Raw genomic sequence first — 25,536 nt, 5'->3', positions numbered from 1 at the left:
CGGCAGGGAGACACGCAATAGTTAGCACATCTGTCATCACATCAATGCAACAATAGTTTAAAAAAGAAAGTGTTTGCTGTCCCTACTCCCTCTCTCTCTCGCTGTACACGTCTTAAGTGCCCCGGACAGGTACAGCTCTAAGAAGCAGGAAATTGCTCATCCAGAAATGAGAAATAAGGCCATGGTGCTTTTGTATTGACTTTCCGTGGCCAGTTCTGCAACCAGCTCCTTGGGGAATTAGAATGCAAGTTTGGCCAGACTTAAAACGATATCGCCTGTTAGGTGTAAGCACAAAGATGGCATGGGATCATTTCTATCTCTCCTTTGATATTAAGTAAAGGTGGTATCAAAAACTACAAACCTGTGTAATGTTTCTTACGCAGGTTTGTAATATCAGTACTAAGGCACTGATAGTAGTCTCTGTTTTTATGCAGTGGGGAGGAAGCCCCTTCCTCTGCGGCCAGCACAGAAACACAGGCTGCTAGCAGGGTAGTAAAAATATTTGCCTTCTCCTAAGCAGACTGACAGAGGAGCAGTGGATTGCTGCATCTCTCCTCCGCTGGCCCGCTGTGTTTCCATGCTGGGTACAAAGAAGGGATGCAGGTGTTAGACCACAGAGCCTAGGGCTTGCCAATCAGAAGGTCGGCGGTTCAAATCCCCGCAACAGGGTAAGCTCCTGTTGGTCTGTTCCAGCTCCTGCCAACCTAGTAGTTCGAGAGCACACCAGTGCAAGTAGATAAATAGGTACCACTGCGGCGGGAAGGTAAATGGCGTTTCTGTGCACTCTGAATTCCATCACTGTGTCCCATTGTGCCAGAAGCAGTTTAGTCATGCTGGCCACATGACCCAGAAAGCTGTCTGTGGACAAACGCTGGCTCCCTTGGCCTGAAAGCGAGATGATCGCCGCACCCCATAGTTGCCTTTGACTGGACTTAACCATCCAGGGGGCCTTTACCTTTTACCTTTTGTAAGCTTATACATGTTGTAGCATTAACATTGCCTTTAAACTTCAGAAACCACCAAGCTGAATGAGACGCCAGCCTCCCCTAATACGCAGGCAAACATGAAAACCATTGCCCTAAATGGCCTCGGCCCAGTATACCCAAAGGAGCGTCTCCACCCATCGTTCAGGCTGAGGTCCACCTCTGAGGGCCTTCTGGCGGTACCCTCACTGAGAGAAGTGAGGTTACAGGGAACCAGGCAGAGGGCCTTCTCAGTAGGGGCACCCGCCCTGTGGAACGCCCTCCCGTCAGATGTCAAGGAGATAAACAACTATCCGACTTTTAGAAGACACCTGAAGGCAGCCCTGCACAGGGAATTTTTAATGTCTGGTGTTTTATGATATTTTTAATATTTTGTTGGAAGCCGCTCAGAGTGGCTGGGGAGACCCAGCCAGAGTGGCAGGGTATAAATTATTATTATTATTATTATTATTATTATTATTATTATTATTATTATTATTTATTATTATTATATTGCTGTTAAGTTGTGGGTGAACATATCAGATGACACAGCGATTCTTCAAACAGCTCTTGTTTATTCACAGGCCAGGACAGAACTGAACTGAAGGGTTCAGTCAGCCTGCTTATATAGAGCTCCAGTACAACGTAACTGTAACAACTTTCTAAAACTATCCAATCACTGAACGTCACTTTCGATCCCTTATTTGCATAACTATCTACAGTATCCCCCTGCTGGCCCAGGGTGAGAACTTCAGTACATAACAATTGCCTTCTGTGAGCCAGTGTGGTGTAGTGGTTAAGAGCAGTAGTCTCGTAATCTGGGGAACCGGGTTCGCGTATCCGCTCCTCCACATGCAGCTGCTGGGTGACCTTGGGCTAGTCACACTTCTGTGAAGTCTCTCAGCCCCACTCACCTCACAGAGTGTTTGTTGTGGGGGAGGAAGGGAAAGGAGAATGTTAGCCGCTTTGAGACTCCTTAAAGGGAGTGAAAGGCGGGATATCAAATCCAAACTCTTCTTCCTCTTCTTCTTCTTCTTCTTTGCCATCCTTTCCAGGTGATCCGCTGAAGGTTACTGGAATCGATTTCCTCCGAGAGCAGAATACCCGTCTCCATCACACCGGCGACTACAACAACGGCAGCCTGATTGTGAGACGTGGGCAGCCTTTTGAGCTGAAGCTGACTTTAAGCAGGGAGCTGAACAACAATGACAAAGTCACACTGCAGCTCACAATTGGTAAGCGAGCAAAACATGACTTGATTCGTCCCAGGTTGTCTAGGCAGAGTAATTCAGACATTTGTCCTTCAGAGATGCCACAATCTGCTATCAGGGTCCGGCAGATACAGTGGGCAAGTTCAATAAAATGTGAAAGTTTTTGTTTAGTTTTCTGAATGGCTTCCAATGCAGATATTTTTTATATGTGTTGAGAAGAGAAATGGAACTCGAGAGAGGAACCAGAGCTGTAGATCCATGTTGTTGTTTATTATTCCACTGATATCCCAGGTGGTCTCTGGGACCTTCCAGGTAGACTGCCTTCAGAGTTGGAAGGGATCCCAAGGGTCTTCTAGTCCAATGTGGGAATCTCAACTAAATCTCTTCCAGGCACTGATCACATTGAGATTTGCTTGCCTTTAGCAATGTAACAACATCATAATCTTTGAAGCCACACTACTCCTTGAGTACAGAAAGAACAACACACGCTGCTAAGCTTTCATATTTTCTAAGGATTAGAAAAAGGAACGCTTTGTTTAATCGAGGGTTTTGTGATTCTACATCAGATGCCAAATTGTGTGGTAAAGAGATTGTGAATACAATGTACTGCTTACCTCCTGGGACTGTTGTATTAGAGGAAACACGCAAGCCACTCAGCAAAATTATTTTGCATCTTCAGCATCCTTCTCTGCGCAGTAGAAAATGCTTCAGAGATGGGGCCTGAAAACAAAGGCTATTGTCATATTCGCTGCTGACACTTTTTGGGGGAATTTATTGATGTTGTTGTTTTTGAATTTGTGTCCTTCCAGGTGAAAAACCAATGCAGTCCAATGGGACTCTTCTATCCATGAATGCAAGATCAGGACAGACAGATCAATCCTGGAATGCCAAGATTTGTCAAACAAATGGGAAGGAGGTACATATGTTTGGGATAGCCTAGACTGAAATGGCCATTTACATTTTATGGCTACCACACAGAAGGTGGTTTAAATTGCTCTTCAGGGCGGATGTCATTTCAGGTCAAAACTTTTCACTATTTTGTTTGTGATACCCTTCATGATATCCAGAATGTGATATAGGGGTGCTCAAGGGACCCAGGTAATCAAGAACTGAGTTCAGTTGTGTTCCAACTTGGGGGGGGGGAGCCCTGTTTCTATGTTTGGTAGGACTTCTGAGAGATGTCCCTTCTGTAATTTACACCTGAGTACCCAGGGTGGTGCTGTGGGTTAAACCACAGAGCCTAGGACTTGCCGATCAGAAGATGAACAAAAGTACAAAGAACATGCATAACCTCATATTACGCAGCTGACAGCTCACAGTATCTTCTGCATTGGCATGAGGTTGTGTGCACTAACATCTTCCCGATCCCGCTGCTTGCTGTTGGTGTCCGTTGCCAGATGTCGTTCTTTAAAAAATAGTCATTTTCCTACTCATATCGAAATACAGCCCCTCAGGCCAAACTTTCATCAGTAAAACACCACACATCCACATTCCACACTGCTTCACACATTAAACGCTCGCTTCCGTCTGAGGCTCAGGAAACACTGTGACAGGAAATGAGGCCGCCATCGGGGGTAGCAACGGAACTGACGATTCACTGTGCTAGAGAAGAATCTAATAATTTTTTTGATTTTTAGTTTCTTCTCCCGTTAGATTCACAAAATGTTTAGGGGTACGCGTACCCCTGTCCCCCCAGAAAAAATGTACTGCATATTCTGTACTAGACTTATTATCAGTCTTTCTTTTGAAACGTTCAAGGAACCTTGAACAGGGGAATGCTTAGCAGCAATGACAGTGGTAGGCAACCTAAGACCCGGGGGGCAGGATGCGGCCCAATTGCCTTCTAAATCCAGCCCACAGGTGCTCTGGGAATCCGCATGTTTTTACATGAGTAGAATGTGTCCTTTTTAAAAAAATGCATCTCTGGGTTATTTGTGGGGCATAGGAATTCGTCCATTCTCTCCCCCCCCCAAAAAAAAATATATAGTCTGGCCCCCGACATGGTCTGAGGGATGGTGGAACGGCCCACGGCTAAAAACGGTTGCTGACCCCTGGTGTTGATGTTTGTGCAAAACATCCAAGTGCATTTCCTCTGTCCCACAAAAAATCCGTCCCACAAAATTTCCTGTCTTGGGGTGCATTCCCAAGTAATTGATGCAGAATTCTGCCTTCCCACTTTCCAACTTCCATTATTTGCATCTCCAGTAGAAGAGGTTCAGTAGAAGAGTTTCTTCTCTCTTTAACCAGAATATTTTTGTAAACCGCTTTGAGGTGTTTTTTGTTTTACAATCAATTGGTGTGTGAATTTTATGACATAAATAAATTGGGCAGATGTGTTTAATGTTAGTTTTGCTTGTTCCGTATTTTCTGGAAGCTGTTTGTTTAATAACTAAGACACTAGACCATCTGGAATAATGGGGAGACCTAATTATCCTGTACACTATTATAGCCCTATGATGTTCTTGTGTTTTTCTTAGTGCCGCATAGCTGTAACCAGTCCAGCAGATGCAATTATTGGAAAATACCTTCTTAATGTGATCACGGGACCTAGCGTTTATACTCCTGATAAAAAATGTGTCTACATTTTGTTCAATCCCTGGTGCGAAGGTAATTTATGTCACCCAATAAGATTTAATTCATATTGCTATAATATAAGGTTAACTTTAAAAAATGACTCTTGTTTAGCTCTTTTCCTCATAAATGCAACGAAAGCTGGTTTTGCAGTGATTCTTTGAGGTGTATGATATTTTTTAATGAGGTCATCAGGTTATGAAACTTCCTTCTGTTGCTGCTCACAGTATAATTATTGCAACCCAGTTTAAACGTAAGCAGGGGTACATTTCAACACACTGAAAAATTGCCCATAAAACCTTGCCTGTGGGACATTTAAAACACATAATGTCTCTCATGGAATCTTGGGAGTTGTAGTTTTCCCCTCACAGAGCAACCATTCCTAGAACCATTAAGAAACTACAGTTCCCAGCATCCATCTGCTTCGAATGCTGTGGAGACAAGAGTTTTATTTGGCGTTTTCTTGGGATGAGTGGATAACAACCACTCTGTTCCAATCATGTGTTTGAAAATACTGTGCTTGTGAATGAACAGAGCCAGTAGTGGGGGCGGGTATAAATGGCATAGTTGCTACTGGGGATCCGATCTGTTTTATTGGCTGTCTGCTTTGCAGCCAAATGTACCTCAGGTTAAACCGCCACAAAAGGGTCATGCTTTCAGCATGCACAAGAGTTGGCAGAAGTAGTTCTGAAAAGCAGCAATATTTCCCCCTCTTTCTGGTGTGCATGCTCCCATTCACACACTCTCAAACTCAGTGCTGTTTTTCTAGAAAAAGAGGTGCCATAATTCACCATGAACGCCTCCCTTGTTATAATGGCAATGGCGCCCACCTGAGAGGGGCCAGAACTGAGTTCCAGAGAGTTCCGGCTGGGGGGGAAAAAGCCCTGGTCAAACTAAGGCTCAGCCCATACCCAGATGGGAGCTGTTTCTGGAGAAAAGCCACGTCCCTTGTTTGCACAAAGGAGTGAGTTAGGCAGCCTCTCCCCGAGTCATGGAGGGATTCTTTTTTTCCTTTTCTTTTTTGGTGAATATTTTTATTGAAAGTTTTCAACATGAGGTACAATAAAAGCCAAACAAATCTTTTAAAAAGGGAAAAGATACAGAAAAGCCAAAACAAGAGAAAAAAAGATAAAAAACCAAAAAATAAAGAGGCAAAGGATAAAAGAAAGAAAGAAAGAAACTCTCTATCACAAGATCATTTATTCATATACAGAAAAGTAGACCTTTCCCAGCTCTCACCTGGGAACTTCTGTTTCTTCCCCCAGCCTCCCATCCCTGGGAAATCCCTTTTTCTCTGTCTCCCTCATCATTCCCCCGTCATCTCTATGTATATGTCTTCGTCAGTCAAAGATAGAGGACTTCTAAAAGTTAAAAATAAAACCAGCTAAGTTAAGGGCACAAAAAAAGGGGGAAAGGAAAGAATAAAAGAAAAAAGAGTCAGATTCTATATCTGATTCAAGAAGAGGTTTATTCACTGAGCCTCTTGGGCTTGCCGATCCGAAGGTCAGCAGTTCAGATCCCCGCAATGGGGTGAGCTCCCGTTGCTCTGTCCCAGCTCCTGCCAACCTAGCAGTTTGAAAGCACGCCAGTGCCAGTACAGTGGTACCTCAGGATGCGAACAGGATCCATTCCAGAGCCTCGTTCGCATCTTGAAGTGAATGCAACCCACGACTGCGCATCTGTGCGGGTCGCGATTCGCCACTTCCGCACATGCGCGTGACGTCATTTTGACCATCTGCGCATGCGCGAGCGGTGAAACCTGGAAGTAACTGTTCCGTTACTTCCAGGTCGCCGCGGAGCGCAACCCGAAAGCACTCAACCTGAAGTGTATTCAACTCGAGGTATGACTTTAGATAAATAGATACCGCTGTGGTGGGAAGGTAAACGGTTTCCATCACAGTGTCCCGTTGCACCAGAAGCAGTTTATTCCTGCTGGCTACATGACCCGGAAAGCTGTCTGTGGAAAATGCCGGCTCCCTTGGCCTGAAAGCAAAATGAGCGCCACAACCCCATAGTTGCCTTTGCCTGGACTTAACTGTCCAGGGCTCCTTTACCTTTTTTTATTCAATGCTTTTCTTCTAGAAAATACAGTGCAAGTACACACCATGAGGTTGTTACAGTGCCACACTTTCAACCAGTGCTTTTCATCTAGAAAAAAGTCTTGGTACCGGTACTTCGTACCGTTGAATATCCCCAGGAAAAAAGAACTGAACATACTTTATAATGAGAAGAAGAAATATATATAGTTAATTTGGGTGGGATCCATAGCTGGAAAGCCAGAACACAAATTGATAGTTTTGAGCCCATCCGTGTTCTTATCTGTCTATCCATCAATTTCTTACTGCCTGAAAGCCGCAAGTATGTCGTTTGCCCAGTTTCTCCCCAGTTAGACTTCCTGAAAAAAAGAATTAACACACTCACATATTTTCTTTAGCGGATTCTGTCTTCATGCCTGGTGATGCTGAAAGAGTCGAGTACGTGCTCAACGACACCGGCTATCTCTACGTTGGATCAACAAAAATGATACGTGGAAGACCCTGGAATTTTGGGCAGGTAAAGACTCGCATGTTTCTCTTTCTGTCTGGATGTAAGCAGGTTGCAATTTCTGTGTGAGGTTCCAGCAACCACAAACAGCAGCCTTGGAATCCTGTTTAGGCTTGGGGTTGTTTGTTTTTTGAGATGGGAGGAGAGGAATTTCAGGAGTGGGGGCATGGGGAGGGGGAAAAGGACATCTTCACTTGATGCAGTTGTGTTATGTACTGAAGTTCTCACCCTGGGCCAGCAGGGGGATACTGTAGATAGTTTTCACTCAGGTCCACATATGCAAATAAGGGATTGAAAGTGATGTTCAGTGATTGGATAGTTACAGAAAGTGTTACAGTTGCGTTGTAGTGGAGCTCTATATAAGCAGGCTGGCTGAACCCTTCAGTTCTGTTCTGTTCTGGCCTGTGAATAAACAAGAGCTGTTTGAAGAATCGCTGTGTCGTCTGATATGTTCACCCACAACTTAACAAGTTGCCCAATGATTCCTCACATAAAATATAATATCTAAATTACAACAGTCGTGAGCAGAGGATCCTGGCGCCAGCGGCAAACCGCTATGTACAGCGCATGTGCGGCGTTGCACGCGTGCACCATAATAACGCTGCACATGCGCTGTACATAGCGGTTTGCTGCCGGCGCCGCTCAAGCACCGTACGGACAGCGGTGGGATCCCTCTGTTGCCACTACAGCTGCATGTAGAGGAACCTCTGTTCGCGGCTGTAGCGGCGACGGAGAGATTCCGGCACCATCCATATGGCGCTGGAGCGGCAGCGCCGGCAAACCGCTATGTGCAGCACATGTGCAGCACATGTGCAGCGTCGCTACGTATGCTGCATGCGTCGTACGTAGCAATGCCGCACATGCGCCCTATGTAGCGACGCCCTGCCCCGGGTGTCACAACGCCTTCGTTTGCCCCTGTTTTTCGGGTAGCCCCAGGTTACTTCCAGGCACTCAAAAACCTAAGTCCTCTATTAGAGAAGCATGAGGCAACAAAACAGCATTTTGGAGTGCTCTTGCTCAGTGTTGCAGACACTGAGGAGCCATGCCTTGCTTTTCAGGGTATTTCATTCCAACCCCACCAACCCGTTTTCTGTTTTTCTTCCCAACATTTGATAAGCATCCCCTGACCCCCTGAGCAACTTACAATTTTGTATGCAGCCCAGAGAAATTACGCCTCAGCATTGTTGATAGAACAGCAACTATTATCATCATCATCATCATCATCATCATTATTATTATTACAGTGGTATCTCAGGTTAAGAACTTAATTCATTCCAGAGGTCCGTTCTTAACCTGAAACTGTTCTTAACCTGAGGTACCACTTTAGCTAATGGGGCCTCCCACTGCCGCCGCCGTGCGATTTCTTTTCTCATTCTGAGGTAAAGTTCTTAACCTGAGGTACTATTTCTGGGTTAGTGGAGTCTGTAACCTGAAGCATCTGTAACCTGAGGTACCACTGTATTATTATTATTATTATTATTATTATTATTATTATTATTATTATTATTCCCTGCCAATGGGGACAATAGAGGATGTGTTGAGGGTAAACAATAGGCTTTGGCCTCTGACACTCACCAGTGTCTGCTTTTGTATCACATCTACACAATACCATCTCAGTTGGATGGGGGACTGCATGTTGAGATTACTGAATTGCAGGGGGTTGGACTAGATGACCCTTAGGGTCCCTTTGTAACTTTGCAACTCTGAAAATTTGCATTTAAACAGATTGTATTCCTACCAGCAGAGGGCAGTACCATATTGACATACACCCAACAATTCTCAGCAGGCTTTTCAAAAGCCTTTAGAGACAGAATTTGTGTGATGCACTGCTAGATTTTGTACATGGAAAAAAGAAGACCCCTTTCTACATTCATAGATCTTGTGTGTCTCAAATGCTTTATGTAGGCATCTGTTGGCATCCGTCTGCCTCAATAGACAATGGAGGAGTATGCCTATGTCTGGGTTTTCCCGGAAATCTGGCTGCAAAATGGTGTCCGGGCAGATTTTTGGTGAATCTGCAAAATGTCCGGGCAATTATTATTTTTTAATGCTTAAAAAATCCAAGAAGAGCCCTCGGCCCCCAATGGCAACCTACTTTTGGGGAGTGAAGTCAAACCATTGGAGAGTTATAGCACCTGGTGTGGCTATAGAGACCGATACAGTAGAGACATGTTTCGTTGCAGCTGGGGCAGATGAAAGCATCTGGTTTAACAGCTACAGATGCAACATGGCATTTCTTCTCTCTGTGCTCCTTCAGCAGTCATTTCTCCTCTGGTCACTGCTGTGGATGCATGATCTGTCTGTCTCCAGACACTGCTGTTCTCTGCCAAGGCCGCCGATTAAATATTGTTCGGCAATGATTTCAGAGACAGTCCCATTTTTCCTTCTCCGTGTCAACACCACACATTTCGCAAGCATTGAATTCATTTGAAGTTTGCGTATGAAGTATTGACATCTCAGCAGCAGTTTTATGCTGTCTTAATTGAAGGAAAAGGTGTTTGTTTGTTTTTCCTGCAGTGCACAGCTTAAATATAAGACTTTGCTTTCTGTCTCAAAACAGTTTGAGGAAGATGTTTTGGACTGTTGCATGTACCTTCTGGACAAAAGCCAGCTCAAACCAAAGGCGAAGAAAGATCCCGTGATCATCTCCAGGGCCATGTCAGCATTGGTAAGTCCTTAAATGGATCTTTTAACTCAAGATTGGATTCTTTGGGGTTAGGACAAGAAATGGGGAAGGACAAATACTGTTATGTACTGAAGTTCTCACGCTGGGCCAGCAGGGGGATACTGCAGATAGTTATGCAAATAAGGGATCGAAAGTGACTTTCAGTGATTGGATAGTTTAAGAAAGTTGTTACAGTAACGTTGTACTGGAGCTCTATATAAGCAGGCTGACTGAACCCTTCAGTTCAGTTCTGTCCTGGCCTATGAATAAACAAGAGCTGTTTGAAGAATCGCTGTGTCGTCTGATATGTTCACCCACAATTTAACAAATACCTTCAGATCATGCCCTGTACACCTGTTGTGGCCATAGCATAATACAGAGATAGGGAGTGTGTGGCCTTCCAGAGCCATAGCTCAGTGGTAGAAATTTAATTAAATAATAATAATAAATGTATATGTTGCCCATCTGACTGGTTTGCCCCAGCCACTCTACACAGCTTGCTTTCCCCCTCTGTTTTCTTTATTGGAAACATTTGTTATTGGTTTTCACAAGAACAAATTTAAAATAATAAAAAGAAAAAACTCTTAACATATCCATATATGAGATTCTCTGAATCTCGTGACTCCCCGTCCCCCGTCCCCCTGCATGGGTCCTTAAAAAAAATTTTTTAAAGCTAAATATCATTATGTTCTCCACAGTTTTCATCTCTCTAAATTATCCATGTCTTTCGTTTCTTTGCAAGTCATTTTTAAAGCCCAGCTAATGTTTTTATTTGTTTACAATGGTCTCCTAAGTAAGTTATGAATTTCCCCCGTTCTTTTTAAAAGTCGTTATCTTCTTGATTCCTGAGTCTCCCAGTCAGTTTTGCCATTTCAGCCTAGTCCCGCAATTTGGCTTGCCATTCTTCCCTAGTTAGGACTGCTGGTTCTTTCCATCTTTGGACTAGTAGTATCCTTGCAGCTGTTGTCACATATATAAACAGTCTCTTCTGGTCTTTTGAAATGTCAGAACCTGTAATTACTAGTAGAAAAGCTTCTGGTTTTTTGACAAATGATATTTTAAACATTTCCCCCCCAATTCATTGTATATCACTTCCACTGCGCAGCTTCCAGCAAATTAAAACACAACATCAAACGTTAAAAACTTCAGATGTCTTCTAAAAGTCAGATAGTTTATTTCCTTGGCATCTGATGGGAGGGTGTTCCACAAGGCGGGTGCCACCACCAAGAAGGCCCTCTACCTGGTTCCCTGTAACCTCACTTCTCGCAGGGAGGGAACCGCCAGAAGACCCTCGGAGCTGGACCTCAGTGTCTGGGCTGAACAATGGGGGTGGAGACGCTCCTTCAGGTAAACAAAGCCATTTAGGAGTTTTGCTGTATGGTTCTGCTATCTTCGTTTGTTTTTTAGGTTAACTCCGAGGATGATCGTGGAGTGGTGTTTGCAAGCTGGTCAGGGAAATATACTGGTGGTACGCCGCCTCTAGCCTGGACAGGAAGTGTCCCCATTTTGCAGCAGTATTACAGAACCAAAAAAAGTGTCTTGTATGGTCAGTGCTGGGTTTTCTCTGGAGTGCTTACCACAGGTGAGGCATGCATCTTGGAGGGAATTCAACTAACCAAATCCTCCATCTTCACGAGCAGCCCTCAAACCAAGCTTGCAGGCTCCCCACTAATATCTTGGGGTGTTGCACTAGGTCAGGGGTCGCCCACCTTTTGGACCCCAGTGGGCACATTTCAAATTTTGAGGAAGTGCTGTGGGCGCCAGTCACAAAATGGCTGCCAGGTTGTGCCACAACATGGCTGCTGTGAGGGGAACTGCATGTAGTGTACCATTACTACTGTTCCATTACCCCAAGGACTATCTCATGCTTTCTGTGAGAAGTCAGCTATGTCCCACTGGTCCTGATTGTAGAGGTCAAAGGGGATCATTCCCTTTTACCAGGAAAAATATACAAGGTAGCCACATTGCTATCTCTCTTGCACACAGACTCACTTGCTGCACATGCGCAGGTCAGGGACACACAAGCGCCTCTGCTTCTCACTCAAAAACACACACATCTCTCCCTGTCCTTCCCTTCATGGTGGTACCTGCTGCCAGCTCCACCTGCTGCCAGCTCCACAGACCCGGTGGGCAACAAGAAAGGAAATAAGATAGGCCACTAAACAAACAGGGAAGCCACTCTTGCCAACTCCCTCCCCAGTGCCCAATAGCAGCAAGGAAGACCTTTGTGGGTGCCATGATGCCTGCAGACTTCAGGTTGGAGATTCCCCGACTAGATGGACATTTGGTCTGATCCTACAGGGTTCTCCTTATATTATTAAGTTTGAAGATCTTCTAAAACTGTTGTACAACTGCACCATTGAGGACACGGCACCATTTGCCCTCCTACTCCAGCCCAACCTCATATCTCCTTCTGGGAACATTCTTATCCCTTGGAATATTCTCCCTGATTAAATTCTGAACTCTTGATACCACATAGAGAAATGTTCCCTGATACCAAGATGAGGGATTCTTTGGAATGCAGATAGAGAGAATTGATAAGAATAATGATCTGTTGTGACCTTGACGGAAGCGTACAATAGATGAGCCTTCTTGTGTTTTGGCTCATCTTCCTCTTTTTTTCTTTTCTTCTTTTTTCTTTCTCATCCTTCTTCTTCTTTCCTTTTTCTTTTTTCTTTCCCATAATGGCTTATGTTTTATGCCATGTACTTTGATGTTTTTTGTAGTTTTTTTTAGCTTTTTTCATTATTATTATTGTTATTAAGGAATTTTCTTCTGTAATTTTGGATGTCTATATTTATATGTATTTGTTTAAAGCAAATTAAAAATACTTAATAATAAAACATAACAATAAAAATTCTGAAATCTATTGGGTGTTGAGTGTGGCTGAAGGGAGCCAACTAAATCTGGAGCCGACATCCTTCTCTGTATTTCAGTTATGCGCAGCCTGGGGATTCCAGCCAGGAGCGTGACCAATTTTGCTTCAGCTCACGACACAGAGGAAAATCTTAAAGTTGACATTTACTTGAATGAAAACGGAGGGAAAATGGAGAATCTAACAACAGACTCGATTTGGTAATCATCGCTACAGATTACTAACTCTTTCTGAAATTCCCACTCGTGGGGGGAAAATGGTTGCAAGGAGGAAGTTGAGAGCCTAACCCTTATTGCATTTAATATGATCCTCTCCACCCCATCCTTGGTCTAGTTTCATATATTGAGATGCCTAGAAATTCATCAGGTAGCATTCTCTGCAGATTACACTGAATTGTTAAATCGATGGCCAGTTACTATTTATGCCTTCCTATACCGTCTAATTCTAATGTCTGTTTGATCATGGAAGTATAGCTGATGATAATTTTTGATTTTAATTCTGAAACCTGACTGAATACAGGAACTTCCACGTATGGAACGATGTCTGGATGAAAAGGCCGGACTTACCAAAGGGCTTTGATGGCTGGCAGGCGATTGATGCCACCCCTCAGGAAAAGAGCCAAGGTAAGACTTGGCTGAAATTTGCAGGCATGGATGTCTTCTGTGCAGATGAAGCCTGCCAAATTTCAGACAGACAGGTGCGGTGTGTGTGGTGTGTATGCGCATGCAAGGGAACTCTTCAAAGTTTGGAAGTAAAGAGATTTGTTCAGTGTTTTTATTTGAAAATACCACATATGATAGGATGCGGGTGGCGCTGTGGGTTAAACCACAGAAGCCTAGGACTTGCCGATCAGAAGGTCAGCGGTTCGAATCCCTGTGACGGGGTGAGCTCCCGTTGCTCGGTCCCTGCTCCTGCCAACCTACCAGTTCGAAAGCACGTCAAAGTGCAAATAGATAAATACGTACCGCTCCGGTGGGAAGGGAAAATGGCATTTCCGTGCGCTGCTCTGGTTCGCCAGAAGCGGTTTAGTCATGCTGGCCACATGACCCGGAAGCTATACGCCGGCTCCCTCAGCCAATAAAGAGTCGGTCACGACTGGACCTAATGGTCAGGGGTCTCTTTACCTTTAGCGTGTATGATAATATTTCCTGGTTGAAAATTAAAGCTGTCAGTCCCAAAACTAAACCCCCCTTCTTTCCCATCTTCTCTTCTGGTGTTTTCATTATATGGAGAGCTTGGGGATATGTAACAATTTTAAAGAAACAGTCTTGAGTTCTCTGGACTGCTGCAGTTTTAAGGTGGCTCTGAAGTTTAGCTAGCAGATTTAGTGAGTTGTAGACACCTTGAAGTGCATTTGATTCGTCTTGAAATAATAATAATAATAATAATAATAATAATAATAATAATAATAATAAATTTAATTATACCCCGCCCTCCCCAGCCAGGGCTGGGCTCAGGGAGGCTAATACCAAAAACAAATTACAATAAAACGTAATAGAAAACAACAACAACAAACAGTTAATTAAAATATGGCTTAAAATACAACTTAAAATGCAGCCTCATTTTAGTAGTAACCCATAAATCAAGACCATAAAGGGAGGAAATATCAGATATTCACCTGAGCCAGCTATCCATGCTGGTCCTACATGGGCCAGCAAAAAAGCCAAGTGAAAATTTATATACCAAATCCCATATAAGGGGTCACAGTGAGTCTAAGCCGAAGGCCAGGCAGAACAGCTCTGTCTTGCAGGCCCTGTGGAAAGATGTCAAATCCCGCAGGGCCCTGGTCTCTTGTGACAGAGCGTTCCACCAAGTTGGGGCCAGTGCTGAAAAGGCCCTGGCCCTAATTGAAACCAACCTAACCTCCTTGAGGCTTGGGACCTCGCAAGTGTTGTTATTTATGGACTTTAAGGTCCTCCGCGGGGCATACCAGGAGAGGCGGTCCCATAGGTACGAGGGTCCTAGGCCGCATAGGGCTTTAAAGGTCAAAACCAGCACCTTAAACCTGACCCTGTACTCCACCGGGAGCCAGTGCAGCTGGTAAAGCACTGGATGAATGTGATCCCATGGCAAGGACCCCGTAAGGAGCCTTGCCGCGGCATTCTGCACCCACTGGAGTTTCTGGGTCAGCTTCAAGGGCAGCCCCGCGTAGAGCAAATTACAGTAGTCAAGTCTGGAGGTGACCGTCGCATGGATCACAGAATTTCTCCAAAGTCACCCAGTTTGTCTCAGAATTTGGGATTTGTCAGAATTGAATTCACAACCCAATACACCATATGATTCCATGCAAGAAGTTTTGTTTGGTCACGTGAATTATGAAAATGTGGTACAGTGGGGGGGGGGTGTGCCCCAACAACATATTCTAATATCCACCTTTTCTACCATGCTGAGACCCAGCTAGGTATAGTCTTAAAACAGACAACTTCTATGGACTTTCTGACATGATCAAAGTATATTCATAGACACGCAAAACTGCAGGTGACAAAGACCTGCAAATGAAAGTGAAGGTTAATTGAAAACATAGCACACCAGGAGCTGCAATTTTAGATTAGTTATTGCTATTATTTAGCTGTCATTGAATTCTGGGTGAACATATAAATAGTAAAACAGCTGATGTAGGTTGTGTATGTGTGTTTTTTTTACAGGGATTTACCAGTGTGGCCCTACTCCAGTAAATGCAATCAGAAAGGGAGAAGTCTATCTTCCCTATGACTCCAAGTTTGTGTTTGCTGAAGTGAATGCAGACAGAGTCTTTTGGCTCGTAAAGAATGTGGATGGCAAGGAAACATACACCAAACTGCGTGAAGAAACTAAAGTAATAGGGAAGAGCATCAGCACCAAAGCTGTTGGGAAGGACACTCGTGAAGACATCACAGGACAATACAAATTTCCTGAAGGTGACCAAAACACAAAGTATTTTCTGTCAGGGGAGGAAATGATTATTTTCCACACAGACTAGTAATTTCAAATGGAGGCTTCTTGGGTAGTAGTAGTAGTAGTAGTAGTAATAATAATAATAATAATAATAATAATAATAATAATAATAATTTATTATTTATACCCCGCCAATCCGGCTGAGTTTCCCCAGCCACTCTGGGCCGCCCCCAACAGAATATTAAAAACACAATAAAACATCAAACATCAATAACTTCCCATACTGTGGTTTCTCTTCAGATTGTATAAATCCTTCGCCTTTTACTAAAGATTTCCATGGAGAGAAACAGTTATGAGTTTACAACTAATTTGAGGCCCCGCTTTGGTGGGACTACTCCTTTGCTGTAAAAAATAGATTTTAATACGTCAATAACTTCCCAATACAGGGCTGCCTTCAGATGTCTTCTAAAAGTCAGATAGTTGTTTATTTCCTTGACATCTGACGGGAGGGCGTTCCACAGGGAGGGCGTTCCACAGGGAGGGTGTCACTACTGAGAAGAACCTCTGCCTGGTTCTCTGTAACCTCGCTTCTCGCAATGAGAGAACCGCCAGAAGTCCCTTGAAGCTGGACCTCAATGTCCGGGCTGAACGATGGGGGTGGAGATGCTCCTTCAGGTATACCTGGCTAAGGCCATTTAGGGCTGTCAAGGTGAACTTTGAATTGTGCTCGGAAACGTACGGGGAGCCAATGCAGATCTCTCAGGACCGGTGTTATGTGGTCCCAGCGGCCACTCCCAGTCACCAGTCTAGCTGCCGCATTCTGGATTAGTTGTAGTTTCCGGATCATCTTCAAAGGTAGCCCCACGTAGAGCGCATGGCAGTAGTCCAAGCGGGAGATAACCAGAGCATGCACCACTCTGGCGAGACAGTCTGCGGGCAGGTAGGGTCTCAGCCTGCATACCAGGTAGAGCCGGTAGACAGCTGCCCTGGACCCAGAATTGACCTGCGCCTCCATGGACAGTTGAGTCCAAAATGACTCCCAGGCTGCGCACCTGGTACTTCAGGGCCACAGTTACTCCATTCAGGACCGGGGAGTCCTCCACACCTGCCAGCTCCCGTCCCCCAAAAACAGTACTTCTGTCTTGTCAGGATTCAACCTCAGTCTCAGAAATGTGTGACATTTATTGCCTTAAACGAGTAAAACAAACAAAACAGAACCTTCAGCTTTGCAAATTGTACACCTAAAATGTAATGGATTCATGAGGCAAAGATGTTTGGAAACGCATATATCTCTCAGCCATGCTTGTCAGGTAACTAATTTGGGTTTGCCATCCTCTACAGTTCACAGAAACCTGGCTAACAGGTAGTGTTTGAAGTGCCCTTAGTCAGAAATTATACACACTCATAAAATATTTTGGCTAGAGATTCAGACGGCATGTCTTCATCCTGAGAGAGTGAGCATGGCCTGCCATGCTCTTTATATTTGACCAAAACAAAAACAAAGGGTATTTTTGCTCGGGCCATGCCATGCAGCTGACAACGGAAAATGTTTCCAGTGACGCCAGGGTCAATTGTTTCCCCGCTTTCCTGTTTTTGCAGAGAGTCCAGAGGAAAGGAAAGCTGTGGAGACTGCTTGTTCCTATCTGCAGTCTAACAATCTGGGGATCTGTGAAGTGACACCTCCCCCCGAACCCCTCAAGGCTAACTTGAAACTTGGAATGGAAGGAGAAAAAGAATTGTGGCCGGGGCAGCCGATTGAGTTGAATCTTATTATAACGAACGAGTCTGCAGGTGCCTGGACGGTCAACCTTGCAGCATCTTGCCAGTTAGAATCGTATACTGGGAAAGTGGAGGCCAGCCTTGCCACCATCAAACAGACTATCCAAACAAAAGACAAGGCAGGTGTGTATACCTGAAAACGGCTGTTCTAAACCACATGATTTTTGATGCCATGATCTCTACCCACTTCCCTGTAGGAGGAGAGCCTCAAACTTCATCTCCCTGCTGGAAACACAGCTGTTTTGAGCAATGTGCAGAGTTCCTTTTGCAGAGTTAGAACATTGAGAACTGCCTTATGCCAAGTAAGACCATTGGTATATCTATCTCAAAAGGGACGCAGGTGGCGCTGTGGTCTGAACCACTGAGCCTCTTGGGCTTGCTGATCGAAAGGTCGGTGGTTAGAATCCCCACGACGGAGTGAGCTGTCATTGCTCTGTCCCAGCTCCTGCCAACCTAGCAGTTCAAAATCACACCTGTGCAAGTAGATAAATAGGTACCATTGTGGCGGTAAAGTAAATGGCGTTTCCGTGTGCTCTGGTTTCCGTCATGGTGTTCCATTTCGCCAGAAGCCATTTAGTCACGTTGGCCACATGACCCGGAAAGCTTTCTGTGGACAAACCCTCGGCCTGAAAGTGAGATGAGCGCCACAACCCCAGAGTCACCTTTGGCTAGACTTAACCATCCAGGGGTCCTTTACCTTTTATATTTAGCTCAGTAATTTCTACACTAGGGGTCAGGAAACTTTTTCAGCAGGGGGCCGGTCGACTGTCCCTCAGAGCTTGTGGGGGGCCGGACTATATTTTTTTGGGGGGAAATGAACGAATTTCTATGCCCCACAAATAACCCAGAGATGCATTTTAAATAAAAGGACACATTATGCCCATGTAAAAACACCAGGCAGGTCCCACAAATAACCCAGAGATGCATTCTAAATAAAAGGACACATTCTACGCATGTAAAAACACGCTGATTCCCGGACCATTGGTGGGCCAGATTTAGAATGCGATCGGGCCGGATCCAGGCCCCGGGCCTTAGTTTGCCTACCCATCGTCTACACTGACTTGCACTGGTCCTGCAGGGTTTCTGGCAGGGTTCTGAAGATGACAGAGAATGAGCCTGGGTTTGTCTGCAGGCACAAGGCTCTACCACTGTAGCTAAATCCCTTCTCTCTCCAGGTCTTTCACTCTCTCACTGGTTTATTTGTAGTGTTTTCCATTTGGAAGCGGGAGGCACTTCAGAATAGGGTTGCCACCTTTGGGCAAAATAAGGGACAGGTTGGGGTGTGGGTGGGGATTGGGAAGCTAAAGAGTACTGTATTTTTCACTCTATAGGACGCACTTTTTCCCCTCCAAAAATGAAGGGGAAATGTGTGTGTGTCCTATGGAGCGAATGCAGGCTCCTTGGCTTCAGCGATAGCAACGCGAAGCCTCCAAAGCGCAGAGGGAGCACTCCCTCCGCGCTCCGGGGGCTACGCGTTGCTTTCGCTGAAGCCTGGAGAGCGAGAGGGGTTGGTGCGCACCGACCCCTCTCGCTCTCCAGGCTTCAGCGAAAGCGTAGCCTCCAGAGCACAGCAGGAACTTGCACTGTGCTCCAAAGGCTTCGGGTTCCTTTTGCTGAAGCCAGGAGAGTCTTGCTCTCCCAGCTTCAGCAGAGAGGGAGAGCTGCGCAGCGCCCCTTCAGCAAAGCGGGAGGAGAAATGGAAGGGGCTCCGTTTCTCCTGCCGCTTCGTTGAAGGGGCGCTGAGCAGAGAGGGGGAGATTTATTTTTTTCTTGTTCTCCCCCTCTAAAACAAGGCGCGTCCTATGGTCGGGTGCGTCCTATAGAGCGAAAAATATGGTACTTTACCTGGTAATGAAATGACTTCAAATCGACCCATTACAATCATCAAATGGAAGCTATCAGAACCTGCAAACAATCCAGCAACAATACTGAAAGGCAATTCTCCCCACCTGCTGAATTTCTGCCCGCCAGGAGGAAGATAAATGTAGAAACCCAGTCAAAACAAAAAAGGAAGGAAAGTGGGGACAGATAGCAACAAATTCTTAGCTTTGAAGGGGCTGAGGCCGCTGCTCCAGGAAACATTTCTTCTTAGAGCCATTGGTGAGAGTTTGGCCCAACTCTGAAGAGCCTGCTGGCAAGCTCTATTGGCTAGCCTGGAGCATCAATCAGCCAGATGTGGAGGGTGGGCTCAACACAAAGGAGGAAACTTTAATGCTGATTTTATTTTGTCATGACTCTGAAAATTGGGGTTGACCCTTCTGGTCCCTTTCATCTCTAAAAATGCTATAACTGTGACTCGATAACACCATCCCATATGCAAGGCCCGCCCGCGGGCTTCCTTCTTCTGCATTGTTCCTCTTCCTAACTGTCTCTTCTTTCTGTTGGTGCAGTTAATTCCATTCCTCTGAAAATAGCAGCTGATGCTTACCTGAAAGCAATGATGTCAATAGAAGATGAACTTCTGGTCAATGTCAACATTATTGCTGAGGTTCAAGAAACGAACGAGAAGCTCACGGAAGAGCTGTCTTTAACCTTCAAGTACCCACCTCTGAAAGTGGAGGTAAAAAGTTAAATAATATTAGCTCGGTGCAGGGTGGTCAGTTTATGTAAAACCCGAGAGCAGATGAGCTGGAAGGAGAAAATAAATAAATTAATAAATAGATGATGATAGATGATAGATAGATGATAGATAGATAGATAGATAGATAGATGATAGATTAGATAGATAGATAGATGGATGGATAGATAGATAGATAGATAGATAGATAGATAGATAGATGGATAGATGGATAGATGGATGGATGAATGGAGAAGGGGCTCCACTGAATTATATACCGGTTTTTTTTCGCTCTATAAGATGCACCAGACCATAAGATGCACTAGTTTTTGGAGGAGGAAAAGAAGAAAAAAAATATTCTGAATCCCAGAAGCCAGAACAGCGAGAGGGATTGCTGTGCAGGCTTCTGGTATAACCGCGCGAAGCCTCTTCAGGACGGGGGAGCCTTCATCCCGCTGCCCTGAACAGGCTTCACGCAGCTATCTCAGAAGCTAGAACAGTGAGAGGGAGCTCTGCGCAGTGATCCCTCTCGCTGTTCTGGCTTCTGGGATAGCTGCGCAGCCTGCATTCGCTCCATAAGACGCACACACATTTCCCCTTACTTTTTAGGAGGGAAAAAGTGCATCTTACAGAGCGAAAAATACGGTATATTAGTTATCAGGGCAAACACTGCTGCCTTAGGGCTCCACTTACCTCATCTGTTCAGATGGGGCAGGAATTGGGCTTAGAGGAAATGTGTTGTAGCCCCAAGACCCTTAATAATTTCCAAGTTTTACTTCTGGAGTGATGGTGGCTAAGTGCACCCGGTCAGTCTAGGTCCCAGTACTGGCCACTAGGAACTGACTTCTGCTAGGTTATAGTTCTCCCCAAACCAGTGGAACTCCCTTCCATAGCAGACCTTGCATCTACACATTGTCAGAACAAGGAAATCACACACTTAGAATACTTACCCAGCCATCTAGGAGGTTGACTAGAGGGGAAAGAGAGGCAAGCGTTATAAGAAAAACTGCTCCCTTTCCCTTATGGGGTATTCCAGAGCCTGTATAGAGTCCTTAAGTGACTTCCCTATTGGTAGGAGAAAACAGAGGCCAGCCAGAGTATACTGAGAAGCAAAGCGGCTAGTAAGCCTGATCTTTGTGAAAGGAACTGTTGCAACAGGGTCCCCACTCACCACACGCAGGAGGGAGGAGAGCCCCGAACAATGGTGCACAAGCCCTTAAATAGACTTTTCAAATTGCCCACCCTGTAGCCCAAGACCACCCCCCCAAAAACATCATACATACATCACAGAAGGAGGTGGTCTACAGCAGAAAGACATCACAGGAGGTGGTCTACAGCAGAAATCCTGCCTGCCAGGATACCTGATAATGGTCACTGATTGTATTACCTGGCCAGTCTGGCCATGATTTTGTGATGATTAATACTTTAGTTCCTGAATCCAGGTCACAGGCTCACCCTATTCATACACAAATGGGAAGGCTTTTCCCATTTGCCTCCCTTACTGCGGAGGAATATTTGAGGACATTGGGAGAGTCAAAATGGCTTCAGGATTGCTCTCCCATACTATTTCAGACACATGGTTCATATATTTAGATACGTGTGCACTTAAGAATATTTATTCTATATTTGAGACCTTAAAATTCGCGTAACACAGGCAGGGGGATGGTTTGAACTCCCCGTGAGTTTCCTCCTACCCTAACCCAGCTCCCTTTCCTCGCAATATTGTGCCTTCAGCACCTGTCTGTGGATGGTGAACATTCACAATCATAACCTTCCTATTGTTTTTATATGAACATGGATTGCACGCCCTTGGCGTTTCCCTTCGTCATCTTGAATCCGTTCTTCAGCGGTCCTTCTTTCTTTTGCAGATGGCAGACACTGCGAAGATCAACCAGGATTTTACCTGTGCGTTTATTTTCAAGAACACACTGTGCATTCCCTTGGAAAACTGCAAACTGCACGTAGAAGGCCTTGGCATCTTTACGATGGAAACGTTTGATCAAGGGTAAGGTGCAGGTAGCTAAAAGGGGGCGACATGCTGTGCACTGTTTTGCTGGCACTGCCTCTCTGACCTCCTCCCCTGGACCTTAAAGGAGAAGTTCAGTCTAGAACTTAAAATTGTAAGAGTTCTCCCCCCCCCCTTCTATTGCAGTAATCACTCAACAGGATTACTCAAATTCATGGAGGACAAGGCTATCAAGATGATGCCTATGTTGTGTCTCCGTCAGAGGCAGTATGCCTCTTGTATTGATCTTTATTACGGCCATTGGCCCATCACACGACAGTTTCCCATACCAACATAATGTACTTAAACCTCCAAATTTAAAACCGCCAAAACTTACAAAAACAGACAAGAACCAAAGCAAAACAAAAACAAAAGACCAACCTCATACATTACAATAAATTTGTAACATAAACATCGCCCTCTACTCATAAATTAGTAGAAGACATCAATGGTGATATCACCTAATTACATCCTAAAACATAGATCATAGTTTAGAGGGATTATCCGAGCCGCACAGGAGTCCGTTTCTCTTCTTTAGGGATAGAATGCTGATCAAGAATCTGGCAACCATGAGTGATCTTAGGGGGTCATCATCATTTAATAGATATCTCAGTTTGGCTTCATTCGTATCATCGGCAGTTCCCTTTAGATATTGAGCAAGAAACTTGCTCCTGGCCGATGAGTGAAATGCACAATCAAAAATTATGTGATGCAACGATTCCGGTGCCCCACAATTACAATCACATAAGAGCGATATCTGTCCATTGGAGAATCTATTTCTCAGCACGTTCGATGGGAAGGTGTTGAATCTTGCCTTTACAAAGGCATATCTATGAGCCGAAGAAGTTAAGGAATTCAAATAGTTTGGGAGTCTTAAGAGGGGTAATAAACCAAGGTTTAGAGGTGAGCAGGTACCATTGCCCAAGACCATTTTCTGCTGCAAGTCCATCTCCTCTAGTTTACAGGTTACTGTTCTTTTAGCTGGAACTATATCCTGCTCTAGTAATTTGGATGGGGAGATTCCCATTGCTGTAATTTTCAGTTGTAAATTTTTTTAAATTTTTTTTTTTTTTTGTAAATTTGGTGCCTCTCGGTACCAATTTCTGGGAATTGCAGGAGGGGAGAATGCTGTTGTCCTCAGGTCCTGCTTGCATCTTCCCACAGGCACCTGAATGCTGCCTGTGAGAACAGGAGGTTGGACCATTAAGAGCCAAAGAACCGCCATGTTGGATTTGTCTAGCTTCATCTCTCCAAGACTAGCCAGACTGTTGATTATTTGTCTGAGCTGCATAGAGCCATTAAAAAGGGATGTGGGTGGAGCTGTGGTCTAAACCACTGACCCTCTTGGGCTTGAGGATCAGAAGGTTGGCCGAATCCATGCAACAGGGGGAGCTCCTATTGCTGTGTCCCAGCTCCTGCCCACCTAGCAGTTCGAAAGCAGGCCAGTGCAAGCAGATAAATAGGTACCGCTGCGGCAGGAAGGTAAATGGAGTTTCCCTGCGCTCTGGTTTCCGTCACGGTGTTCCGTTGCGCCAGAAGCAGTTTAATCATGCCAGCCACTTGACCCGCATGACAAACACGGGCTCCCTCGGCCTGAAAGTGAGAGGAGCGCTGCAACCCCCATTACCTTTGACTGGACTTAACCATCCAGAGGTCCTTTACCTTTAACGAACCAGATGGACCATTAAGAACCTAAGAACCACCATGGTGGACTTGTCTAGCATCATTTCTCCAAGACTAGTCCGACTGTTGGTTATTTGTTTATTGAGTTGTGTACAGCCCTTCAGTATGAATATTTCCGAGGCAGTTGGCATTCTTTAAGGTGCCCGTTCCCAAGCCCTGTATAACTTTAAAGTAAATGATGGACCTGACGCAGAGAGACATCTCTGCAACATCTCTCATTCGTCGTCTCCTGGACTGGAAGATACCCAGTTTGACAGATCCACATATCTACAAATATCTCACACAATTCACGCGCACCATGTTGTGGTTGCCACGTAGCTGGTAAACGTGACATGAAATGGAGCCCTCAATCAGTTTTGCCTACCTCATTACCACCCAAGCCCAGTGTTGTAAGTACGGCAATTCATGAAGCCACTTCCAGGCATTTTCCTCTTCATTCCTCTCCTGATTCGAGGAGCGCACCAAAAGGGCAATCTTACTTGAGTAGGAGCTCCTTCGTGTGGGCTTTTGATTGTGGATACACTCCCCCAAGGAATCTAGCACACAAAGAGCTATGATATGTGACTTTGTCATTTTATTTTTTTATCCTTTGTAGGGACATAGCGCCGGGTGGAATCTTTAAATCAAAAATTGTGTGCGCACCAAGGAGAGCCGGGCTGAAGAAGATTGTGGCCAAACTGAACTCCACCCAGCTGAAAGGAATAACTGCGGAAAAGATTATTTCAATCACAGAGTAGCTGTCATTCCAAAACGGTGTCAGTGGCGGTGTGTGCAACGAAAGAGCCTTGTTGACGCTGCCTGAAGTCTTGATTATGTGCCCAAACATAGTGAGAGACATAAATGTGATATTAAGGGAGTTTAAAGTGGCTTAAGCTGTTTTGATTCTAGCTAATGGGAATTTAATAGAGATTATTCAAATCTGTTCTTGCATGTGTGGCGATTTAGCAGCTTATGGTAACTAAAAGCATGATCTGTGAACTTTGGAGTGGGTTAGCGCTGCCTCTGTTTTCCTTTTGCATGCACTTCTGAGTTTTGTGTAACGTCAGCAATCCTTTTTACTTCTTATTCTTTTTGGCGTATGTGGCTACTTCTGCCATTTTCTTACTTCGTTTGTAGGCCCAATTGCAGTACATTACGAACGTGAAAGCAAACTAGTGCGGCTATAAACTGAGCCCCAAAATACGGGGGGGGGGGGGGAGAAAAGATCATCACAACCACCAGCAACTAAAGACAAAACAGCAGGTGTGAGATGAAAATACTGATTCTTTAATAAGTACTGTTACACAGTCGAAGTCGGAAAACGAGGTACAAAGAGCAAAAAATAGAACACGTGAGATTTGTAAATGTACACACTCTTTAGTTGCATAGAATAGGCTAGTGCACAGTCTGCTTGTGAAAATAAAAGAATATTTTCTTGCATGCTGGCTCGCAGCCCATCATTTATTTAAAGCCTTTGAAACGAAGGCACCTTTAGCTTCCAGAACAGATGCATTTCTTATTTAAGACGTACTTCTGGTTTCAAGCAAACACTGGGGTCATTGGTTGCACAATATTGCAGCACATGATGAGTTTAATGCACAAGAGCACTTTCAACGCAGCCGAGGTCCCACTTGTGCAAATACTTAAGATACTTCGCTTAAGGCAGGATATTCTGCTGGCTTCAACTGAGCTATTCACAGTAGGTGGAAATAGAAATGTAAACACTGGATCTCAGATCAAGAAGCTTATTTGGTGTGAAGTACCTTCTTGGCCTCAAGCCTAAAAGTCTCTCCGATAAATGAACAGAACAGTGTCCAAATTCATTCGGGTT

The 25,536-nt window shown here is 44.8% G+C and overlaps 1 protein-coding gene and 1 non-coding gene across 2 annotated transcripts in view; both read left to right on the top strand.

Moving 5' to 3' along the window:
• TGM4 (transglutaminase 4) overlaps window positions 1-25,145 on the top strand; it is a 30,777-nt gene extending 5,632 nt beyond the window's left edge. The window contains exons 2-14 of the mRNA XM_053410183.1: window positions 2,018-2,197; window positions 2,983-3,089; window positions 4,651-4,780; window positions 7,179-7,297; window positions 9,849-9,956; window positions 11,361-11,535; window positions 12,890-13,028; window positions 13,348-13,451; window positions 15,474-15,725; window positions 17,302-17,604; window positions 19,872-20,041; window positions 21,907-22,043; window positions 24,322-25,145. Of these exons, the coding sequence (XP_053266158.1) occupies window positions 2,018-2,197; window positions 2,983-3,089; window positions 4,651-4,780; window positions 7,179-7,297; window positions 9,849-9,956; window positions 11,361-11,535; window positions 12,890-13,028; window positions 13,348-13,451; window positions 15,474-15,725; window positions 17,302-17,604; window positions 19,872-20,041; window positions 21,907-22,043; window positions 24,322-24,463 (2,066 nt within the window). The 3' untranslated portion in view covers window positions 24,464-25,145. The remainder of the gene's footprint in view (window positions 1-2,017; window positions 2,198-2,982; window positions 3,090-4,650; window positions 4,781-7,178; window positions 7,298-9,848; window positions 9,957-11,360; window positions 11,536-12,889; window positions 13,029-13,347; window positions 13,452-15,473; window positions 15,726-17,301; window positions 17,605-19,871; window positions 20,042-21,906; window positions 22,044-24,321) is intronic.
• On the top strand, window positions 15,983-16,095 carry LOC128398576 (U5 spliceosomal RNA). The gene has a single exon (XR_008327163.1). It is a non-coding gene; the product is annotated as a U5 spliceosomal RNA (small nuclear RNA).
• Window positions 25,146-25,536: the final 391 nt, after the last annotated feature.

The sequence above is a fragment of the Podarcis raffonei genome, chromosome 12, assembly GCF_027172205.1.
Source record: "Podarcis raffonei isolate rPodRaf1 chromosome 12, rPodRaf1.pri, whole genome shotgun sequence".
Classification (NCBI taxonomy): Eukaryota; Metazoa; Chordata; class Lepidosauria; order Squamata; family Lacertidae; genus Podarcis; species Podarcis raffonei.
This window is presented reverse-complemented; position numbering and strand designations above follow the sequence as displayed.